This window comes from Brassica napus, chromosome A5 (genome assembly GCF_020379485.1).
Source record: "Brassica napus cultivar Da-Ae chromosome A5, Da-Ae, whole genome shotgun sequence".
Classification (NCBI taxonomy): domain Eukaryota; kingdom Viridiplantae; phylum Streptophyta; class Magnoliopsida; order Brassicales; family Brassicaceae; genus Brassica; species Brassica napus.
The window spans coordinates 27,129,682-27,144,149 of NC_063438.1; the positions used below are offsets into that span (position 1 = coordinate 27,129,682).

Sequence of the window (14,468 nt, forward strand, 5' to 3'; positions counted from 1 at the left end):
CACGAGAGTAGGAACTGATCACATACCCAAAAGTAAGGAATCGTAGGACCTAGTTAAAGACAGTGGCCCCCATATCCATCACTCCTTTGCGTGACAGCTACGTTTCTTCTGTTTGTTTCCATATATAGATAGTATTGTTACTAAAAGAAGCAACTTGTCTGTCTTTTAGACAGTAAAGCACATGCACGCGCAAAAATTCTTGCACTGCACTCAAATACAAGCACAGAATATTCTGCAGTCTTTTACTCCCTCCGTTCGATTATACTTGACGTTTTTCAATTTTCACACAGTTTAAGAAGCTCTGCATAATACCTTTTATAACCTTTATTTAATGATACGTATGATTGTTGTTAGTCAAGTGTTGTTGTTGATCATTATTTAATGTAAGGACAATATAAGTCATTTTAAACTAAAAGCTACCTAAATAATTACAAACGGTATTTATTTAGGTAAAAGAAAAAATTCTAAAACGTCATCTAAAGAAATACAGAGGGAGTATGATATTTCTCCCCTCCCACGAATGCCCTTTGTTTAAGTCTTCTTTTTATTACATGTATTTTATTAATTGAACTATTCTTTTAGCATATTGAGTCGGTTTCGATTTTCAGTTTTTCTTTGCAAATATTTTTAGTTGAACTTGAAAAAAAAACTGTCACAATAACGACTCCTGTTGGTGTAAGCACGCATATCTGATCTCTTTTTCGTTTTTGGAAAGCCAACAAGCCTGTAGAATCTGAAGCACTTTAGTAATCCAAAGAATCGAAGTAATCAATAGATTTGGTTAATACATTTATATGAGAATGACATGGCATGCGTGAAGAATGGGAGTAACGTACGCATTTTTCTTAATTTTGAAATGTGGAGTGAGTCTCGCACACTTTCTTAACTAGTTCAGTTGGTATGATGTTATCGCAAGATGGTTACCAAATTAAGTGAGAGACTTGAAACATCTTTTTTTTTGTGCAACAGACTTGAAACATCTAGATCTATTTTTATAAGAACTTTTTTTTTTCTTATCGAACTACATGAAAACCGTATGCTTTACAATTTTAGAACAAAGTTGTTATTCTAATTTTAGAACTTTATAAAAAAAAACCGCCGGCACAATCAACTAAACGACAGCAAAGCAAATTGATTAGCACAATCTAAAAACTCTCCCCAATTTAATCAGACAACCGGCTTCTCTTCTTCTCTATTTCATAGGAAATAGATTTTTTGTGACAAAAGATTGTGTGGAAAACACTCCGAACTTCAATCTCTTCCTCACATTCCTACTGCTAATAAAACAAGCCTCTCCTCAAAACCCTTTATTCTAGCCCCTCCCCTACCAATGGCTCCTCTATTAACTATTCATCTTTTTAAATTGTAATAAACCTTTTTTAAAAAAACCAAAAAATAAAAATAAAAGACTTTACCTGAGAATTAGGTTCAGGATGGCCTCAAGGAGCCTCTCCTACACACAACTCCTAGGCCTCCTGTCCTTTATCCTCCTCTTGTTCACAACCTCCTCAACCGCGGTTCGTGTTGGAGTCATTCTCCATAAGCCCTCTGCTCCAACCCTTCCTGTATTCAGAGAAGCCCCAGCTTTTAGAAACGGTGATCAATGTGAGGCTGATAAGATTCATATCGCCATGACTCTAGACACAAACTACCTCCGTGGAACAATGGCTGCTGTCTTGTCTCTCCTACAACATTCAACTTGTCCTGAAAACCTCTCTTTTCATTTCCTCTCCCTTCCTCATTTCGAAAACGACCTCTTCTCCAGCATCAAATCAACTTTTCCTTACCTAAACTTCAAGATTTATACGTTCGACCCAAACCTAGTCCGCAGCAAAATCTCCAAATCTATCAGACAAGCCCTGGATCAACCCTTAAACTACGCGAGAATCTACCTCGCGGATATCATTCCTACCAGCGTCGACAGGATCATATACCTAGACTCGGACCTTGTCGTGGTCGACGACATAGAGAAGCTATGGCATGTTGAGATGGAAGGTAAAGTCGTGGCAGCTCCAGAGTACTGCCACGCGAACTTCACCTACTATTTCACAAAAGCTTTCTGGTCGGACCCGGAACTAGTCAAAGTCCTTGAAGGAAAACGCCCGTGTTATTTCAACACGGGCGTTATGGTCGTGGACGTTGGTAAATGGAGGAGAGGGATGTACACACAGAAGGTAGAAGAGTGGATGACGGTACAGAAGCAGAAGAGGATATACCATTTGGGATCATTGCCTCCGTTCTTGCTGATATTCGCCGGAGATATAAAAGCTGTTGATCACCGGTGGAACCAGCATGGTCTAGGAGGTGATAATTTTGAAGGGAAATGTAGAACGTTGCATCCAGGTCCGATAAGTCTTCTTCATTGGAGTGGGAAAGGGAAGCCGTGGCTGAGATTAGATTCAAGAAAGCCTTGTATTGTTGATCATCTTTGGGCTCCGTATGACTTGTATCGTTCGTCAAGACATTCATTAGAAGAGTAGAGGCAAAAGAGAACATAAGAAGATGGAACATATATATACTAGGAGATGGAGACGATCCATGCATGGAGCGATCGAAGAGTTACAAAAAAAAAACAAGTGTAGCAAAAAAAAGAGAAACCAAGAGAGAAAGATTTTGTAACACTTTACGTTGTGCGTTGAGCTTTGGTAGTGGGATGGTATATCATGCATATGGACATTTTTTTTTTCTCCTTCGTTTCATGTTTGTTTTGATCTACCTCTCTTTGCTTCGACGTGTAATATGTATATAGGGTAGTATTACTGCGAAACGGGAGGATTTAATTCATTCTTTATTGATTCAAATGTCTAGTATGTGATTATGTTAGAAACCGTAAAGGGTCATTGGCCCTGTTTGTTTCTTCATTTAGATGAATCCATTCAGCTGATCCATTTATGTGCTCCATCTAAATGATCCATTCAAATTTTTGGTCATGTTTGTTTCTCCATTTGGATGAGTCATTTGAATGAACCATTTGAATGAATTTTATGTTTGTTTCTCCATTTAGATGAATCATTCAAATGAGTTTAATAATCAAATTACATATATACCCATGTTTTGATTTAATCATATATTTGATATCAATTTTAACTACAGAAAATTTTATTATTCATTCTAAAATATATTTACTCTGAAATTATTTTAAAATTAGCATTTTGACATTTATAAATTTTTATTTCATATAAATTTCATATAACTTTATTTATAAAATAGACTCAAATTTTAATAATTTTTTAATAAACTTTCAAACAACTCTAAATAGATATTCAAATTTTAATAAACTTTCAAACAGTTCAAAGTAGATATTCAAATAAAGTAGATATTCAAATGCCAACAATAATGTTTATAAAACTGAAATTTAAAACATGTCTAGTATGGAAGTCTAGTTCCTCTTGCCATCTCCATAGTAATACAATGACGCACACTCTCCATCAGTCTATCACCCTGCGGAATGTATCCCACATGCTCTTTTTGATCATCACCATGCTGTTCATATGATTCCACTCCTTCCCAATAAGAAAAATCAGTATCTCCATGTTGTGAATCTCGAATAAAGTTGTGGAGGGCCATGGTTGCTGTCACAATCTTTATCCATTTCTTCAACTCATACTTGGGATGTTTTCTGTCTAAAACTCTCCACTTGGCTTTCCAAACACCAAAAGTCCTCTCAATCATTGATCTTAAACCGGAGTGCTTGCGGTTGAACAATTCCCTAGTGTTTGATGGTGGACCTCCTCTGTTGAACTGATCTATATGGTATCTAGTCTTGCGATGAGGACCTAAGTAACCAGTTCTGGTTGGGTAACCTGAGTCGACCAAGTAGTATTTTCCAGCTGGTGGGTGAGGAAAAGAAGCTTCTTCACCCAAGAGATGCTGTGATTTAAAACCACACATAATATGAACTAAGAATTGAACTCAAGAGACCCATAAGGCACACAACATTCTAAGACACATACGTAAAGATATGTTTATCAAAAACACATTACCAAATGAGAGCTAAAGATATGTTTATAAATCCTATGAAACAAGAGCTAAATATATGTTTATAAATCCTAACGAACACTCCTCACAGCAAACCCATCAATATCCAGCAAACCACCAAGTTCATTAGAGCATAAAACACAATGTTACTTTATGAATACAAGCAGAACATATACCATTCACAGATCATAGATCACAGAACATACCATAAAATAATTCACAAGCTATGAGATTTCACAAGCTACTAGTGAGATAAGCTAAGCTAACAAGAAACTTGAAGCATACTTATGTAATCAAACCAAGCAAACCCATCAGTATTTCAACACATTCTCAAGCATAAACCCATGACAAATTCAAATGGGAAATCAATACATAACATAAACAGAAGCAAACCCATAAACGAATTCAAACATAAGCATAGATCTATGAAGAAGAAGATCAAACCGGTGAGAGAGATGACGAGACGGCGAGAGAGACGGCGAGAGAGACGGCGAGAGAGAGAGGACGAGAGAGAGAGAGAGAGAGAGAGAGAGACGGCGAGAGAGAGAGAACGAGAGAGAGAGAGAGAGAGAGATGGCGAGAGAGAGAGAGAGAGAGAGCGACGGTGAGGTGAGAGCTTCAAGCTCCTTTCATGGTGGCTAGAGAGAGAGGACGAGAGAGAGAGGACGAGAGAGAGAGACGGCGAGAGAGAGAGAGAGAGAGAGAGAGAGAGAGAGAGAGAGAGAGAGAGAGAGAGAGAGAGAGAGAGAGAGAGAGAGAGAGAGAGAGCTTCAAGCTCCTTTCATGGTGGCTAGAGAGAAAGCTACGACGGAAAAAAAAATGAAATTAGGTTTGTAATATTTGAGTTTTTTCAAGGGCAAAATAGACATTTGGATATTTCGACTGAATCATCTCCATCTAACTGCTTCGTTTCGGTTCATTCAACTGAATCATCTCCATCCAACCTAATTTTCGAAAATCATTCAACTGATCCATTCGAATGAGTGATGTTTTTTGTGTCCAAACGAACAACGCGCTCAGCTTCAGCCAAATGATTCAGTTGACTGAAGAAACGAACATGGCCATTATATATAATCTGCTTCTCCTCAAACCCTAGTTGAGGTATAGAAGAAATGTTACCAGGATAAGATCATGCACGTCTCGATTTACCTAGGTGTAAAAGGAGTAACTGTAAGAGATTCCGAGCTTGCTATGCTGCTTCACTGAAATTAAAATCAAAGCAGTTGATTGTTCTTCACTGATGTAAACCTTCTCTTTGATAGGGCAACTTTAAGCAGCCATAAACTTGAATTTGGTTTACCCTGGTTTAGTAGTATTTTTGGTTTACTATTATACTAAGAAATGTTAAACCAAAAGCTTAAAGCGGCTTAACCATATGGTTGAAGGTTATGGCGGCAACTTCCGACGATAAGCTTCCACCGCCGATCAAAAAGAGATTCCGGTGAGTGGTTTCATCTTCCAGGTTTTTTTTTCCATTAATTATTTTGAAAGAAAAAACTACATTTTTACATTTATCTTTTAGAAAGTTAATAAAATAAACAATCGAAATTACTTTTTATATTCTTAATCAAATCTTAAATTTGGTCAAATTGACAGATAAAAAGGGAGATTTGCTTTGCTTTGATTACTTCTCATTCTCTCTCTCTCCTCTGCTTCTGTCTATCTATCTTCTTCTCCTTCATTGCAATCCTCAGATTGTATTAAGTATTTCTTTATTTTTTCTTCTATTTATTCTATAATAGAAATGAATTTATCTCCAATGTATTCATCTAGAAAGCAATGCCATATAACTTTTAAAGATGACATAAAATATATTAACAAATTTGCTCAATTGTCTCAAAGTGCTATGGAACGAAAACAAAATTTTATATATTTTGTCTTATTTAAATTTAAGTGAAGTGTGCATTATTTTCGAGGGTTTATTATATATATATATATATATAATTATTTTTTGTACCCACACCATGGATTAATATCTAATTTTTATCAATTATATTTTAGTTATGGAGATACAATACATCATATCAATGAAAACATGTACAATAGTGTCCAAAGTCTCCTTGCCTACCGTCTGCATCCCTACAATTGCAACGAGTATAGTAGTCGTCTCCTTCTTCGTTGAGAACTTCATAGAAGCATTGCTTGGCAGCTATGGTTGGATCTTCATGACATATCCCCTTCGTAAGGTGGACAACAATTTCAGGGGCATGATCTTTTGCCTCCACTATTTTATATATCAACAACAAACGATTAGCTGGTGGATAAGAAAATTGATAATACAATAAATACAAGTTTGTATAAAACATTTTCCATCACAATGTTTTTTAATTACGTGAGTAACCAATCGAATATATATATATATATATATATATATATATATATATATATATTACCTTTTGTGTTATGCAGCACGAAGAACATGAGAACACAAGAAACCACAAACAAAGTAGCAGATTTCATGATGCAAAATTTAATAAATGACTTTTATGCTTTCTTGTGTGAATTGTTTTGTTTAGTTCGTGCTGAATATTTTCTCATCACCATTGTTTATATATATATATATATGGGGACACACAAAGGTATTTTGTATCCTTAGTCATTACATTAGAATTATATTTGACCAAATTAATTGCGCAATTAAGAGTCAAAACAAAAATATTTATTTATATTATTATTTGAGAAGTGAATTTGCTGATTTGTCACTTTCTATATAATTTTAGGCTTAGTCAATAGTTTTTATAAATATATATTTTATATATATTTTAATAATAAACAGTTTTGGAAACGTGGTCATATATTACAATATTTCAGATATACAATATTGATATTATTTTATTTATTATTATATAAAATTACATTTGATTTTAGGTTAGTCAATAATTTTAAGAATTTTTTTTAGTAAATAAATTTTAATAATATATATATTAGATGATAACCAGTTTTAAGAAAAATATGATAATTGTCATCTCTACACAACTATTTGATATTATCTTATTAATATAAGATAAAAAGATTCTTCTCTTATATGTCATGCAAAGATCATATATTTTTATTTATTTAAAAAGTTAAATATTTTTGAATTTTTTTAATATAATATCATCGATGGCATATACAGTTTGTTATTTTAATTTATTAGTGTTTAGTTTAATAATAAGTTTTCTAACAATTGTAAATTATGCTAATATGTGTTACCACAAAAGCTCATGTTTATTTTCGATCGATACCAAAGAAATACTCGATTATATGTTGTATGAGAAACATACAAAGAAACAAACTTACAAAGAAAAAAATATGAATATTTTAAAACAAAAGAGATATCCTAAAAAAATTTCTAAACATTGGTGGAATTATTGATTTATTGTAAATTTAAATTTTAAAAAATAAAATAATTCTTATTTTTATTGCTATATATATTTTGTTGTTATTTGGAAATAATATTTTCTATTATAAAGTGAAAATTTATAATTAAATGTTAATTAAACAAAAACATTTGTATAAAGGTTTTTAAAAGATTTTTAATATGTGAGTGTTTTAAAAGTTTTGACTCAGTGATAAGCATATATTTATATTTTGATGAGAAACTTTGTCATATAAAAAAAATTGATGTTTGATTTAAAATTTTCAAGAACATTTGAATTAATCAAATATAAACTAATAAATATTCGTATGATGATTATGCCCGCATGTACAGACAAAACCCCTAGTTTATTAGTACAATAATAATCAAATTAAGATAGATAAACATGTTTAGGTAATAAATTTATTTTCTCTACTTTTATGCATCCTTTGATATTCTAGTAATAATTACATATAGATTCTGATCTGGGATTTTAAAGCAGAAGTTTCTGTAATAATTACAATGCATTTACTTAAAATTAAAGAATTAACTATAAACAAACTTTTTGGATGAAATGGATTTGAAAATATTTTTAAAAAACTCAAACCAACAGAAATGAGGCTAATAAATTTGCAAAACAATAACAATCAATTTTGGAAACGTACTAACCAATAATAATGAATTGTACTAAGAATCTAGAACCAATAACTATAAAATACAAAAAATTTTAAAAGTTCATAATACCAATTTCGTTAATTTCCGGGTTTTGGGGTTGATCTCGGTCTTATTAAACCGATTCAATCCTAATATCCCGGTTCGTCAAACCGTGCACATGAAGTTTATGGGAAAATGGATTAAATTGATCTTTTCATTTGTTAGTGTCTGATTATGTAATTTCCAGAAACTTTTCATCTCTTCTTCCTTGCACACAAGCAACAGAGGATAATGGTCAAATCACAAAAAAAAAAAAAAAAACTCTGAAATCAAACTATGTCGTGCTTAGCTTGTTGCTGTGCGTCGGCGACGTGTGGGCTGTGCTCGTCGGTGGCTTCCGGGATCTCGAGGAAATCGGCGAGGATCGCTTATTGTGGCCTCTTCGGTGCCTCCCTTGTCGTCTCTTGGATCCTCCGCGAGACCGCCGCTCCGCTCCTCGAGAAATTATCTTGTACGTTCGTTTAATTCTCCATCTGGGTTTGTAGAAAGTAGGATCCTTTTAGCTTAAGAGAGACTCGATGATTGAAATTGAAACCATCGATTTCGTAATTAGGTTTTCTCTGTTTCTAGAAAGTTCGTTTCTTTGTAGCTGCAAACAGATTGATATGTGAATCTCTGTTGTTTTTGGGGCAGGGATAAACACTTCGGATTCATATACTAAAGAATGGTATCAGCAGCAAGCTGTTCTTCGTGTGAGCTTTGGGAACTTCCTCTTCTTTGCCATTTACGCTTTGGTCATGATTGGTGTGAAAGACCAGAACGATAGGCGTGACTCGTGGCACCACGGTGGATGGCCTGTGAAGATGATTGTTTGGTTTCTGCTTGTTGTCCTTATGTTCTTTGTTCCAAATGAAATCATCTCAATCTATGGTACTTTCTCAGTAATTTTTAGTTTATGAGCTTGGGATTATATATTATGCTAGTTGTGTGATTATATATTATTGTGTATAGCTTAAAATAACACAAAGAAGTTGATGTAAATGTTTTTTTTATCTATTTTGTTAAGTTTTCGAAACTATCACTTGATGAGCTTTTGTTTCTATATATATAGATGAGGGCATATATGCGGTTAATTTCAGTGCTTATACATTCTTTTAGGAATCTTATCAAAGTTTGGTGCTGGAGCATTTCTGTTGGTTCAAGTGGTCTTGTTGCTAGATGCTACGCATAACTGGAATGATTCTTGGGTCGAGAAGGATGAAAGGAAGTGGTATCTTTATTTACCATTATCCTTTTATTTAGCCTTTTTTGAAGTTTGATCGATGATAAATTTCTGACATAATGGTTTTCTTTATGTAGGTATGTCGCTCTGCTTGTCATATCTATCGTGTGTTACATTGCCACATACGCCTTCTCAGGAGTCCTGTTCATGTGGTTCAACCCGTCTGGTCATGACTGTGGACTAAATGTTTTCTTCATTGTCATGACGATGATTCTTGCCTTTGTTTTCGCCATTGTTGCCTTGCATCCTGCGGTGAATGGCAGCCTTTTACCGGCATCGGTTATATCCGTTTACTGTGCGTACGTCTGTTACACGGGTCTCTCTAGCGAACCACACGATTACGTGTGCAATGGACTCAACAGATCTAAGGCAGTGACCGCTAGTACGTTAATTCTCGGAATGCTCACTACAGTTCTCTCGGTTCTCTACTCTGCCCTCAGAGCTGGCTCTTCTACTACATTCCTCTCACCACCATCATCTCCCAGAGCAGGTACTTCCTCAAACTCCTCAATACGCCTAAGCATTAGTTTGATTTGGACTTTTGTTTCTTCTGTTTTGATCGAAATGTTGTGTCTAGGTGGGAAGGAGGCATTGTTAGAAGACCCTGAGGATGGGAAGAAGAACGGTGAAGCAGAGGCACGGCCTGTGAGTTACTCATACTCTTTCTTCCATATAATCTTTGCGCTAGCGAGCATGTACGCGGCAATGCTTCTCTCGGGATGGACTGACTCTTCAGAGAGTGCGTCTCTGATCGACGTGGGATGGACCTCGGTTTGGGTCAAGATTTGCACCGGTTGGGTCACTGCTGCACTCTACATCTGGACACTCATCGCACCCCTCATCCTTCCGGATCGTGAGTTCTACTAAATTGCAATATTGGTCAGTAGAGGGCATCACTTAATATAATCTGGTGAATGTAAGTATATGTTTATGTATTAGCAACTTAAAAATGGGTATGGTCTTGTATGTAGCTCTTTATCATATTCTATATACTTGTAATTAAAAACCTGAAGTAAAAGACCTTGAATGTTGGTTGTGTTCTTGGAACCTTTGTATTATGTAGTGAACTGTTATGTTCTGTTTATGATTGTTCTTGAATGTTGGTAGTGTCCTTGGAAGCTTTGTCTTACTGTTTATGTTCTGTTTATGAGAACCAACCCAAGCTCTTGATTCATCACTTAAGTTGCAAGAACTTTTAGCGGTTTTGGTTACAGAACCTTTTGGGGGACAAAGAAATAAAAATACAAAAAACAAACATTTCATTCTACTTGCTGAACAACACGTACAGAACAATCACTAATCCTTTTACAAATGACAAAATGCACAAATCTTCCGTGGACTCTTCTACAATCATGTTTACCAAATGGCTCCAACATCATCAGTCTCTCTCCCTCAGTGTAACCGCTGCTTGACGCGTCTCCCATTCACGTCACAACCATCAGGATAAAACTCTTTCCGATTCCATGACGATGCTAAAGAATGCTCACTCAGCCTAGCCACATACTCCAGAAGCTCACTTAGTAAGCCCGGGCAGCTTTCCTTCAGATAATCAAACCCATCCGTTTCCATCACAGCTAAAAAAAAAATAACAAATCAAGGGCCGTTTCAGATTTCAATGATGATATGATCAAAGTGATGATGTTTTTATTTTTACCTTTCAGATTTGCTGGCAGAGCTATGAATTTGAGGCATGCAGCTTTCAGCTGGAAACAATGATGCTGCTCTGCCAAAGCCAATGTGGTTGCAACCGTGTTTATGCTGATTCCTTCGCAGAGTTTTGACTCGCAGATTGTTCTAAGCCGCTCGAGAGCGTAACGGTCTGCAGCCGCAAGCAGATGCTGAGCCACGAGAGTCGACGCCCATTTCAAGTCTGTGCCCATCAAGTCTTCCATATCAGGCAATTCGTCCCAGTAGATAAAATGGAGGAACATCTGCAAACCAAAGCACAACATAACAAAAGGAAAAGGAAAAGTGTTTTTGTATCAGCATAACAGTCTGCACCCTCAACCTTAAACTCGCACATAGACTAACGAAACAATGCAAAGCAGAATAAGGAACTTATTTTTTGGCGTTGCAGCAAAAAAATAAGAAACAGACAATCATGCAATCAGAAGAGAAGCAGAAAGATTAAACCTTATCCCGGGTGAGTTATATATTTGAGAACAAGAGCAGCGCCCCAGGAGAAGCTCCCGGGTTGTACACTCGCAAACAGAATGTCCTGTATCACATCACAATCACTCACCCGAGAAAAAGGCAAGGAACCAACAAAAGCTATCTCTTCCTATAATGACATAGTTATAACTAAAACTAGTAGAGTTTCAAAATTCTACTAAGACACATTCTAAGTAACCAACAGAACTGAATCAGAAAGAGAGGGAGGACCTTGAAAATGGGGGCTTCAATGTCTTCTATGTTAATGCGTTTCGTATTTTTGTTTCTCAACGGTCCAAAAAGCTGCGCCCTGAAAACAGGAGACCGAGCAGCAAGAACCACTCTGTGAGCAAGAAACGTCTCTCCATCAACATGGAGAGCAACATCAGCTCCTCTCCCACTCTCCAAAACCTTCCCAAACTGATAACCCAAGTCAGACCCCGGAACAGGAATATTATAACTCCTCGGCCCCTCCGTGCTTGACTTCACCACACCAACACAACACCGAACCAAAAGACAATCATCCTTCAAATAATCCGACTCCTCAAGCAGCGTCCTCTTAAAAAACCGCTTATATCCCCTAAAACCAAAAACAACCACCAAATCAACACTTAAAACATAAAGCAAATCAGCACAAAGGTAGAGACTTTACACTCACCACATACTCCCTCTGTACTTAAGCGTATAAGGCCCACTCTCCAAAGTCCTCCCGAAATGGCTATGCACTTTATGCCTCTCGTTACCGCTCTGGTCAACGAGCGTCAACTCAAACAAAGCTCTAACGTCAGCACCTTCGCTCGCGAGGGCTATAAAGAGAGACACGTAGAGAGAGTTATCCTCCGGACTCTTCCCGTCTGGGTAGAAGTAGATGGCCCAGGAGAATCCACCGACCGTGAAGGTGTCAGAGGCCACGTATTTGCCTATCCCCATCCCTTTGCCGAGAGAGTATCCGCTGATTTTGAATTCGTGCGAGCAGTTGATGGTCTCCGTGCGAGAGGTTGACTCCGTGAGGGTCGGTTTCGAAGATCCCGGAACCTCCGCGCAAACCCTAATCGCGTCCATCGAATAAATCCGAGATCCGAAAAATCACAAAATTGAACCTTTCGTTGGTATTCTTCGTCGGAGTAAGTATCCTTGCGAGACCCAAGTCTTCGAATTTCGGAAGAAGGCGGTAATCGCCGGTAATCGGAGATTGATAGGGGAGATCAGGGTCTCGAATTAGAGAATTTGAGAGCGAAAGATGAGAAACGAAATGGGGGTTTTAACGGAAACGAACTCAATCGGCGGTAATCGGAGCTGAATCGTGGCGGATCGTGACGGCGACGAAGTTTCTCGAAACGAGAGGAATAGAGAAAATGCGAAAGAGGAAGACTTTTGATTGATTATCGTGTTAAACTTTACCACATCCGTTTTGGTAGGTTAGAAGATATATAAATGAACTTCAAACAGAAAAAAAAAGTTTTTTTTTTAAAAAAGGGAGAATTTGTGAAATAACCAAAAAGAAACTAAAAAATGTTTCTAATTTTTTTTTTAATTGTTCCACAAAATTACATTTTTTTGTGTTTCTATTTTCTAATGAAAAATTGTAAAATTTTTAAAATTAATTGAAATTTATTAAATTATTATTGGTTAGAAATTATCAAAAATTATTATAGTAATTTAATGTATTTTTCTAAAATGTATAAACACTTTTTTTTGGATCAAAAATATGTATAAAACACTGAAAAAAACTAAATCTTGATGGAACAGAGATAGTATAAAGAAGAGACAATTGAACAAGTAAAAGCCCTAGAGCCTAGATTATATTTTGCTAAAGAGAAGAAGCATCGAGAAGATAGTTCTAAAGTCTTCTCCTTTAACCCTCTCAAATGTTTCACCGGTTCTGTTCCTCTCTCTCTCGCTCCTCCATCATCTTCCCCAAATCCATAAAGTCTCCTCCTTTACCTTTCCCTCGCTCCCTCCGTCGATTTCCTCCCTCTCTCTCCTTCTCCTCCTTCAAAATGTCCGATACCGACAAACCAATCCCATCTCCGACCAAACAAGAAACCCTCCGCTCTCTCGAATCCCACCTCGGCTCCCCCTTCACCTCCTCCCCCATCATCCCCCCTCCCAACCAACTCATCATCGTCATCTCCGGCCCCAGCGGCGTCGGCAAAGACGCCGTCATCAACAAGCTCCGAGAAGCCCGCGAACACCTCCACTTCGTCGTCACCGCCACCAGCCGCCCGATGCGTCCCGGCGAAGTCGACGGCAAAGACTACTTCTTCGTCACCAGAGACGACTTCTTATCAATGGTGGAGAACGAGGAGCTTTTAGAATACGCCTTGGTCTACGGAGAGTACAAAGGCATCCCCAAGAGGCAGATCCGCGAGTCCATGTCCAAAGGGGAAGACATCGTCCTCAGAGTCGACATCCAGGGAGCGCAGACGCTGCGGAAGATCCTCGGGAGCTCCGCGGTGTTTGTGTTCTTGGTGGCTGAGAGCGAGGTCGCGATGGTGGAGAGGTTGGTCGATAGGAAGACGGAGAGACAGGAGGAGTTGCTTGTGAGAGTGGCGACGGCGAGGGAGGAGGTTAGGCATTTGAAGAGCTTTGATTACGTTGTGGTTAATGCCAAAGGGAGGCTTGATGATGCGGTGAGGCGCGTGGAGGCTATTATTGATGCGGAGAAGTCTAGAGTTCACCAGAGGGTTGTCAGAATTTGATGGTGTGTGCGTTGTTTAAGTGTGTCGGAATTGCGACAAGATTAACACATGTTTTTTATGTAGTGTTTTAATGTTTTTTCATGATGGTTTATTGCAGGTATCCATTGCTTTGTGGCGTATTGCTCGCTGACTTCAGATTTGATTTCATCACAGAACAAAAAGTTTACAAGGATTGTGTTTTTTTTTTTGTTTTGTTTGTTGATTAATATATCATATCTTTACATTTTACATGGATAGATTATGTTATCATCATTCTCACAATTTGGTTACATCCTGTTACTTAAATGTTCTTGAGCATTGTGGAGAATAGTAGTATTTGATTGAGCCTTAACTTTACAAGATGGCAGGCTGAGTTCCAAGAATA

The 14,468-nt window shown here is 37.1% G+C and overlaps 4 protein-coding genes and 1 long non-coding RNA gene across 6 annotated transcripts; 3 read left to right on the forward strand and 2 right to left on the reverse strand.

Annotated features, from left to right (window-relative positions):
* Window positions 1-1,112: 1,112 nt before the first annotated feature.
* Window positions 1,113-3,030, forward strand: LOC106436261 (probable galacturonosyltransferase-like 4). Its single transcript, XM_013877220.3, has one exon. It carries the CDS (start codon window positions 1,434-1,436, stop codon window positions 2,478-2,480), a length of 1,047 nt encoding a protein of 348 aa, XP_013732674.2. The 5' UTR covers window positions 1,113-1,433; the 3' UTR covers window positions 2,481-3,030.
* A 2,917-nt stretch (window positions 3,031-5,947) lies between these two features.
* Window positions 5,948-7,204, reverse strand: LOC106436262. The gene is made up of 2 exons (XR_001287081.3): window positions 6,372-7,204; window positions 5,948-6,202 (listed from the first exon to the last, which is right to left on the reverse strand). It is a non-coding gene; the product is annotated as an uncharacterized LOC106436262 (long non-coding RNA).
* A 982-nt stretch (window positions 7,205-8,186) lies between these two features.
* Window positions 8,187-10,349, forward strand: LOC106436264 (probable serine incorporator). The gene is made up of 5 exons (XM_048780102.1): window positions 8,187-8,480; window positions 8,663-8,899; window positions 9,128-9,239; window positions 9,329-9,741; window positions 9,829-10,349. The coding sequence occupies exons 1-5, from the start codon at window positions 8,306-8,308 to the stop codon at window positions 10,116-10,118; spliced, it is 1,227 nt and encodes a 408-aa protein (XP_048636059.1). The 5' UTR covers window positions 8,187-8,305; the 3' UTR covers window positions 10,119-10,349.
* Window positions 10,350-10,417: 68 nt separating this feature from the next.
* LOC106436265 (BTB/POZ and MATH domain-containing protein 2-like) lies at window positions 10,418-12,819 on the reverse strand. 2 transcript variants are annotated; one of them, XM_013877223.3, is made up of 4 exons: window positions 12,061-12,818; window positions 11,634-11,982; window positions 10,906-11,182; window positions 10,418-10,825 (listed from the first exon to the last, which is right to left on the reverse strand). In XM_013877223.3, the coding sequence occupies exons 1-4, from the start codon at window positions 12,462-12,464 to the stop codon at window positions 10,644-10,646; spliced, it is 1,212 nt and encodes a 403-aa protein (XP_013732677.2). In that variant the 5' UTR covers window positions 12,465-12,818; the 3' UTR covers window positions 10,418-10,643. The 2 variants fall into 2 exon arrangements, with proteins under 2 accessions (XP_013732677.2, XP_048636060.1); XM_048780103.1 differs by lacking the exon at window positions 10,418-10,825 and adding an exon at window positions 11,385-11,469 and having other exon boundaries at window positions 11,062-11,182; window positions 12,061-12,819.
* A 300-nt stretch (window positions 12,820-13,119) lies between these two features.
* On the forward strand, window positions 13,120-14,389 carry LOC106436253 (guanylate kinase 3, chloroplastic-like). Its single transcript, XM_013877213.3, has 2 exons — window positions 13,120-14,106; window positions 14,202-14,389. The coding sequence occupies exon 1, from the start codon at window positions 13,271-13,273 to the stop codon at window positions 14,102-14,104; it is 834 nt and encodes a 277-aa protein (XP_013732667.2). The 5' UTR covers window positions 13,120-13,270; the 3' UTR covers window positions 14,105-14,106; window positions 14,202-14,389.
* The last annotated feature ends 79 nt before the right edge of the window (window positions 14,390-14,468 follow it).